This window comes from Anolis sagrei, chromosome 4, assembly GCF_037176765.1.
Source record: "Anolis sagrei isolate rAnoSag1 chromosome 4, rAnoSag1.mat, whole genome shotgun sequence".
NCBI classification, from domain to species: domain Eukaryota; kingdom Metazoa; phylum Chordata; class Lepidosauria; order Squamata; family Dactyloidae; genus Anolis; species Anolis sagrei.
In genome coordinates, this window is record NC_090024.1 from 195,771,248 (window position 1) to 195,779,860 (window position 8,613).

An 8,613-nucleotide genomic window follows, 5' to 3' on the forward strand; every position below is an offset into this window, starting at 1 on the left:
ATATCAAGGTAGAAAATCCCACAATATCTGCTTTGAACTGAGTTATCTGAGTCCACACTGCCATATATTCCAACTCAAAGCAGAAAATGTGGGGTTTTATTCAGTGGTGTGGAAGGGGCCCCCAGGTGAAACACCTGAGGTGCATCTACACCAGGTCTGGGCAAGCTTGGGCCCTCCAGGTGGTTTGGACTTCAACTCCCACAATTCCTTACAGCTTCAGGCCCCGTCCTTTTCCCCCTCCGCCGCTTAAGCCCAAACTTGGAGGGCCCAAGTTTGCCCATGCCTCATTTACACTCTGGAATTAATGCAGTTGCATGGCTCAATGCTATTGTAGTTTGACAAGGTCTTGAGCCTTCTCTTCCCAAGGTTGCTGGCTCCTCACCAAACTATAAATACCAGGATTCCATAGCAACTGAGCCATGGCAGTTATGAGTCGTGTCGAACTACATTAATCCTGTAGTGTGGATGCACCCCTAGTATTAAAGGAATGGGGGGAGAGAGCTCACCTGTCTGAGCCTTTGATCGCCGTGTTGGATTTCACCCTGAAGGCTTTGGCGAACATGGTCAGAACTCAAGGCTTCCAGGGGCCAGAAGCGAAGACAGGCAGGAATTTTAGGAACTGAAGACCAGCATCTGTTGGTTCAATGGGAAAGACTCAGCTGGGTCTTCTTCCCTCACTGCCTGGGCGCCTCCACAAAATCAGTCCGGGCAGCAACAAGCAGGAACTCTCTCGCAACTGCAGCTGGGACTTCCTGCTTTGGTGACATCACGAGGAAAGCCGGCGCGTGATTGGCTGCGGTTTCTGTGTGTCTGTGGGAAGGGGTCTGCCTCGCTCTCAAAGGCTGCATTCATTCTACAGTGTAGATCAGGCCTGAGCAACCTTCGGTCCTCCAGGTGTTGTGGCCTCCAATTCCCACATTTCCCAACAGCCCGTAGGTAGGCTGTTAGGAATTGTGGGAGTTGAAGTCCAAAACACCTGGAGGGCCGAAGTTTGCCCGTGCCTAATAGATGCACCCTTATTAAATCAGAATGCATATTTAAAGTGATTAAGGGCCCTTCCACACAGCCCTATATCCCAGAATATCAAGGCAGAAAAATTACTCTGGTGATGTACAATATAGTGAGATGAGAAGTGGCTATGACAATATTAGCTTGGATCTACAGTGTTCGAAAACTCAGATACTTCACAAGTCTTTGGGTGGTAAAGTGTAAGCTAAGGTGAAGCCTACATATATAGGAACGGGGCATGATTTGTCAAGGAGTGTCACCCTTGGAGAAAGGCAGGATATAAAGTGATAGAAGGGTGGAATGAGGATTTCACAAGGGATTACTTCACACAATAAAGAGCATGATTTTAGATTGAGGTTCTTGTTATTACCTTCCTTCTCGGTCAGCATCCTCGCACAGTCTAGCACACTTGGGGCATTTCAACCCCTCCTTGAAATGTGTCTGGTTAAAAAAGAAACTTTGTTTACTTATAAATTGGTTAACCAGTTAAAATTCATGAGTAAACCAGGTTCTGGTGAGTGAGCAAACTGGTTCTTAAACCGAGGATCCCAATCCCAAATAAGAGTCCCCTTAGTTCAATAAGAGGGTCCCAAACAATTGGCCAACAACAGAAATTTTCTGAACATCAACTACTGGCTTTTTTTTAGACATTTACATGAATCTGCTGTGCAGTGTTTATAGCAGACTCTGTAGAAGATGCTTCAGCTGTACTTCATAAAAAGGAAAATCAACATGTTTAGCAAGCCTTACAGATGCTGATTTGTTATCACTCAATGACTGATTTTTATACGTATTTTGTATACCCAGGGTCATTAAAAATTATCAGGTCAAAAGGGTCATGAGTGGAATAATTTAGGAAGCCCTGCTCTAGCAGAGACCAGGGGTGCCTCTCCAATGTTGAACCACACTACAAGATTATGGAGCCATCATTCCATTTTACCTGCCCTGATTCCATCCTATGGGGTCCTGGAATTGATGGTTTGTTGAGGCAATGGAGGACTTTGGCCTGAGAAGGCTTAATGTTTCCCTAAACTGCCAGTCCCAGGATCCCGTGGGATGGAACCATAGTGGCTAAAGTGGAAAAATGAATAAAACTCTGTAGTGGTCTCTGCTGAAGTGGGCAGTACATCAAAGAAGAAGGGAGGCAAAGATAGATCAGATTAATGTCTTCTCCTCAGTCTAAAATAAGTTACTGGTGGGGTTCCTCTAGGCACAGTGGTTCTCAACCTGTGGGTCCCCAGATATTTTGACCATCAACTCCTAGAAATCCTAACAGCTGGTAAACTGGCTGGGACTTCTGGGAGTTGTAGGCCAAAACACCGGGGGACCCATAGGTTGAGAGCCACTGCCTAGGGCCATGATGGTGAACCTATGACACGCGTGCCAGCACTGACACGCATTGCTATTTTTGATGACACGCAGACAAATGCAGCCACGTACAAAGAAATACACCTTATAAGAGCCAATTTAATTCCATCCTTAAATTTGTAAAAGGTTCTACAAATTTAACATCTGCATGTTTGAGCATTGTTCAAACATAACTCAGCATGGATTATACATTTTTCTTATTTAAACTATAAATATTGCAAAGTTATGGTTTTTTTCTCAAAGTTACACTCCACCCAAGTTATGCTCAGGTTTTGGGCAAATTTTGACACACCAAGCTCAAAAGGTTGCCCATCACTGGCCTAGGGTCTGTCCTGGACCCAAAGTTTAACATATTTATAAATTACTTAGATAATGGAATAGAAGTCATACTCACTAAATTTGAGGATGACACTAAAACAGAGGGGGTAGTTAGCATCCCAGAAGGGAGGATGAGCATTTGAAATTATCTTGGCAGGTAAGAGAGATGGGCCAAAACTAGGAGCTGACAGTATGATTTGGTGGCTTAAAAAACCAATGCAATTCTGGACAACATTAATGTGAGTATGGTGTCCATATGGAGGGAAATAGTAGTGCCATTCTAATCATGTAGTGTATCCAGTCTGGGCACCACAGCTCAAGAAAGATGTTAATAAGATGGAATGTATTCAGAGAAGGGCGACTCAAATGATTAAAAGTCTGGAAACCAAGCCTTATGAGGAACAATTTAGGGAGCTAACTTTGTTTTGCTTGGAGAAGAGTAAGATAGTAACTATCTTTAAATATCCTGAGGGATGTCATGTAGAAAGATCAAGAGAGCTTGTTTTGTTCCAAATGCTACAGTGAACCAATGGTTTCAAATTACAAGAAAAAAAATTCTACTAAACATTAGGAAAAACTTATTTGCTGCAAAAATTGTTCAACAGTGAAACAGACTGTCTCATAGGATTCTCCACTTTTGGAGGTCTTTAAACAGAAGTTGGGTGGGCATTTTTCAGGAGGAATACTTTAATTATATGGTGCTGGGCATAATGGGAGGAGAGGTATATTAGTTGGCTGTTCCAACTGTAAGATTCTATGTTTTGTGAGAACCACCATCCCGCAATTATCCTCCAATAGAATCCCTGCTCCATTTAAGTCTTTCTATATATGGATACTGCACAGTAACATAAAATCTCTCTAAACATAATTTCAAAGAATTATTTTTCTTTGCCTTAAATTCGGGGATTCCAAAGTTGTAGCCCATGCACTAAATTGCTTTATATAGCTTTTGTTGTTTTTTAACATATCAATTTTTAATTTTGACTTTAAAAAAATGCCCACAGTTTGCTCAAAATTTGAAAACTGTTTTCAAAAGCTGTAAGATACTCCATAATTTCCAAATTGGATGAATTCAACAGGAATTAGCAGATTGTTTGACATATGTGTTGCTCCCTTCCCCACACAGATCCTGAACATAATCTAAAATATTAAAGGCTAGCTGGAAGGTTGTCCTTAATACCCCAAGGCATCAGATCCCATCTGATCTTGGAAGCCAAGCAGGATTTAGGATCGCTTAGGACTTGTATGAAAGACTGACAATGAACACCAGGTGCAGTAGGATATATTTTGGACTAAAAAGAACAGGCAAAACCACCTCTGACTATTCCCTGCCTGAGAAAACCCTATGAAATTTATGGGATCACCAGAAGTTGGCAGACGATTTGCAGGCTTGTCTACATTCTTTTGTTCTCCTTCAACCAAATAATGTAATGCAGCATTTATGCCTCAAAGGAATTCAGTAGGGATGTTATTCTTGTTTACAGCACCAGATGGCTCTCGATTTGCATCAGCAAAACGATGTATGGTATATGTCTGAGAAGCAAATTCACATATTTAATTATAGGTCTTATTCATAAACAGTTTCATACAAGGCAGGTAATTGCCTGTTTATGTTGTTACCTGTTATCACTTGAGGAGGTTTCTAATGATTATGTAACACATTTTTTGTTCCTGGGTTATTTATTCTATCATAAAATCATGGAAAAAGTATATCAGGACATCCTGCAGCACATTTTGTTATAGGTTTTCAATTAATATCTCATACAGTCTCAACCAATTCAACTTAGTTTGTGGCAACCACAAAAACGAAGTTTCTGAAGGATAGCAACTACTTTCAAAGTAAGTTCTGCACAATTAAACAGGAAATAACACTTTCCAACCAGAAACAGAAAAAAAATCCAAATTTTGTTACATAGTGTTATTAATGTCGTATAGAAAAGGCATCACTGAACTGCATAAGGCAATGGGAGTGTTGAACAAAAGGAGGTAAGCTCTTCCAATAGAAGGATGTAAACAGTGCACTATCTCTGCCTAAAATGTTTCATTCAAGATAAAAGCAATGTTGTCAGTTCTGAATACTAAGTCAATTTTTATATGTGATAATAACCATACACACACACACTCCAAAAAGCCCTTGTGTAGCAAAATTTTATATAGAGCAGAGAAATCATATGTATCTGAGATTTTTCTCTAAAAATTAAAAAGCTTGTCCTAGTTATATAAAGACTATCTGCATGCATTATATTTTTCTTTACTGGCAGTGGATTAAGAGCAACTCACTTATTTGTCTAAAACGCTAGAATCTATAGTACGAAGGTTTGCACAACCTACTTTGCTGGGTTTTTTTGTTTTGTTTTTTTTTTGTTAGAGAGCGGAAATATTCCAGTTGGGGACATATATAAAATACTCAATTTCTCCATTTGCGCATTTACATACATGCCATATATATTTTTTAAAACAGGATATATTTCAGTTTTGCCTTTTACTTTCAGTGCTAGAACGTTATACTCAAATTTTCCAAATTAACATCTTCACCTAGACTTTTTCCAGTTGCTGTATTTAAGAAGTGATGAGAACCCTTGTTACTGCTATTGTTTGTTTTATTAATATTATCCAGAAGCCTGTCAATACATCATGCTGCCTTCCCTAACCTGGTCTTCCCCAAATGTGTTATACTATAACTTCTCTTACTTGCAGACAAAATGACTGTCAGCTATACAATATTTATTTTAAACAAAGCTTAGTTGCAATTATTTACATCCTAACACCAGGAGTCACTCCTGACATGACAAAAAAAGAAACCAAAAAAAAAAAAAACCCTAGAAGTATACCCACTGAACTCAGTTCTCAGTAGGCACTGGAAATCAATATAATTTTAACTGATTGGTTGGTTAATTATAAATATATAGGATAAATATATCTGAGTTAATCCTGTTCATAACTGCCTTTACTAGATGGTGCCTTTTACTGACACATTTTCCTTGTACTGAGTTTTCTAAGTCTGTTTATCGAACATCAGACCCCTTCATGACTTATTTTTCATAACTTACTGTCACAAGTCTGTTATATCAAACAGCAAAGTCCCTCATAACTTACATAAACTTATTTTGTAATCCTGAGTTTCTTGGACCATGGCCACCGCAATGCTAGCAAACCAACACAATGTTTGTTACCATGTACTGAATTTTTAGTTCATGTTCTTCTTCAGACAGTTTTTTCCACACAAATCTCGTTTTTTCAAGATACCGCCTTTTGAAGTGAATAGCTTCTATTTTCTCTTGTTTTATCCCCATTTATTTATAAGATACTTCTAGTTTATAAAAATGATGCATTGAAATTATTAGCAGCTTTTATGATTCTCACTGTCCTCAAAACAGGTTTTATTGAACTTTAACAATTTGAGAATTTAGAATTCCAGGTTCACAGCTTGGAGGTGATCCTAGACTCATAGCTGAGCCTGGAACCCCAGGTCTTTGCGGTGGCTAGGGAGCCTTTGCATAATTAAAAATTGTGCACCAGTTGCGCCTGTACCTTGGGAAGTCAGACTTGGCCACGGTGGTCCACGCTCACGTTACATCCCAAATAGATTACAGAAACACACTCTACATGGGGTTGCCTTTAAAGACTGTTCAGAAGCTCCAAATAGTCCAATGGACGGCAGCTAGGTTGCTCACTGGAGTGGCATACAGAGAGCATACAACCCTTCTGCTATGCTAGCTCCACTAGTTGCCAATCTGCTATCAAGCATAAGTGCTGGCTTTAGCCTATAAAGCCCTGAAAGGTTTTGGCCCAGCTTACCTTTCTGAACGTTTCTCCTGCTAAGAACTATTGCGAAGTCTAAGATCGACGGGAGAGGCCCTGCTCTCAGTCCCACCATCCTCACAAGCGCGACTGGTGTAGATGAGAGACGGGGCCCCTCACCTGTGGAACTTTCTACCCAGGCATCCTCAAACTGCGGTCCTCCAGGGTCTCCAACTCTGAAAAGCCCTAACAAGCTTATTCAATTGTCAGGAACTCTGGGAAGTGGAGGCCCAAACAGCTGGAGGACCAAAGTTTGAGGATGCCTGCTCTACCCAGTGACATTAGAAGGGCCCTTCCCTCTTTTCCTTTAGAATGAAACCCAAAACCTGATTATGAGACCAAGTGTTCAAACAGTAGGGGCAGCAATTTAGAATGAGACCCAATTTGTGTGAATCACAATGGACTGACCTGGACTAGGTTTTCAAACCTGCGTGATTTAAACAATGTTTTAGTAATGTTATGTTGGACACAATACACCTATAAGGTCAATGAGTGACCAGTAGTCATAAAAACACTGAAAAACACAACAGAAGGGACTTAAACGGCCAAAACCCCCAAAATTACATTACAACACATGCACAAAACCACACATATATACGCAAACACATATATACACATAGGTAAAGCTCTATATGGTTCTAGCCCAGCTTACTTGTCCGAACGCATCTCCCACTACGTCCTGCCTTGCAGTTTAAGATCATTTGGGGAGACCCTGCTCTCGCTCCCGCAAGCGTCGCAAATATGTTTAGCGGGGACGAGAGACAGGGCCTTCTCAGCTGTACCCCCCACCTATGGAACTCGCTTCCCAACGAGGTAAGATTGGCTTCATCCCTCCTGTCTTTTAGGAAGAAATTGAAGTCGTGGTTCTGGGACCAGGCTTTTGGACAGCAGACATAAATAGCGCTTTGGGTATGGAATTTGACTGGAATGGTGCTACAGCAGTTAATGCTGTTTTTATTGTTTTAATTAATGTTCTATTTATTGTTTTAATTGTTGTTATATTGCTTTGTTATATTTAATGGCATCAAATTGTGCCAAATGTAAGTAATCCTGAGTCCCCCTTCGGGGGTTGAGAAGGACAGGGTAGAAATGCTGGAAATAAATAAATGAATAAATAAAGGTTTTTCCCTCACATTAAGTCCAGTCATGTCCAACTTTGGAGGTTCGTGCTCATTTCCATATGTGTATATACACATATACACGCACAACACACAGGCCGAGTGTCTCGTATGCTTCTGCAAAGGTTTTTAGAGTGGCTTTTAGGTCTTCTTCTGAATGCGCACAGACGACGTTGTCATCAGCATACTGGAGTTCTATAACAGATGTTGTTGTAACCTTAATTTAGGCTTTCATCTCCATCTCCATCGCTATGATACTTCATCTTGTTGATGGGAAGCTTCCCATCGGAGTGGAAATCATCTATCGGACAGATGAAGTCCAAAATACCTGGAGGGCCCAAGTTTGCCCAGGTCTGATAATGAAGTATCATACATATATACTACTAGCCATCCCCTGCCACGTGTTGTTGTGGCCCAGTCTGTGTATGAAAGCCTAAATTAAGGTTACAACAACATCTGTTATAGAACTCCAGTATGCTGATGACAACGTCGTCTGTGCGCATTCAGAAGAAGACCTAAAAGCCACTCTAAAAACCTTTGCCACTCTAAAAACCTTTGCATACGAGACACTCGGCCTGTCATTGAACATCGAGAAAACCAAAGTCCAGCAGTCACCAGCCAACCCCTCTCCAATGCCAGAGATACAGCTTAATGGTGTAACATTTGAAAATGTTGACCATTTCCGCTACCTTGGCAGCTACCTCTCCACCAAAGTCAACATCGACACTGAGATACAACACTGCCTGAGCTCTGTGAGTGCAGCATTTTTGCGAATGGAGCAGAGAGTGTTTGAGAACCAGGAGATCTGTAGGGATACCAAGGTGCTTGTTTATAAAGCTATTGTCCTCCCAACCCTGTTATATGCCTGTGACTGTCTACAGATGTCACATGCAACTTCTGGAACGATTCCATCAGCGCTGCCTCCGGAAATCCTGCAAATCTCTTGGGAAGACAAGCGGACAAATGTCAGCATGCTGGAAGACGCAAAGACCACCAGCAT

At 40.9% G+C, this 8,613-nt stretch overlaps 1 protein-coding gene across 2 annotated transcripts in view; it reads right to left on the minus strand.

Moving 5' to 3' along the window:
* The window catches only part of EIF2D (eukaryotic translation initiation factor 2D), a 31,253-nt gene extending 30,497 nt beyond the window's left edge, over nucleotides 1–756 (minus strand). For both annotated transcript variants that reach the window (XR_009631329.2, XM_060772872.2), the window contains exon 1: nucleotides 507–756. Coding sequence is in view for 1 of the 2 variants with exons in the window: in XM_060772872.2 (XP_060628855.2) it covers nucleotides 507–562 (56 nt within the window). In the remaining variant the exon portion in view is untranslated. The remainder of the gene's footprint in view (nucleotides 1–506) is intronic.
* Nucleotides 757–8,613: the final 7,857 nt, after the last annotated feature.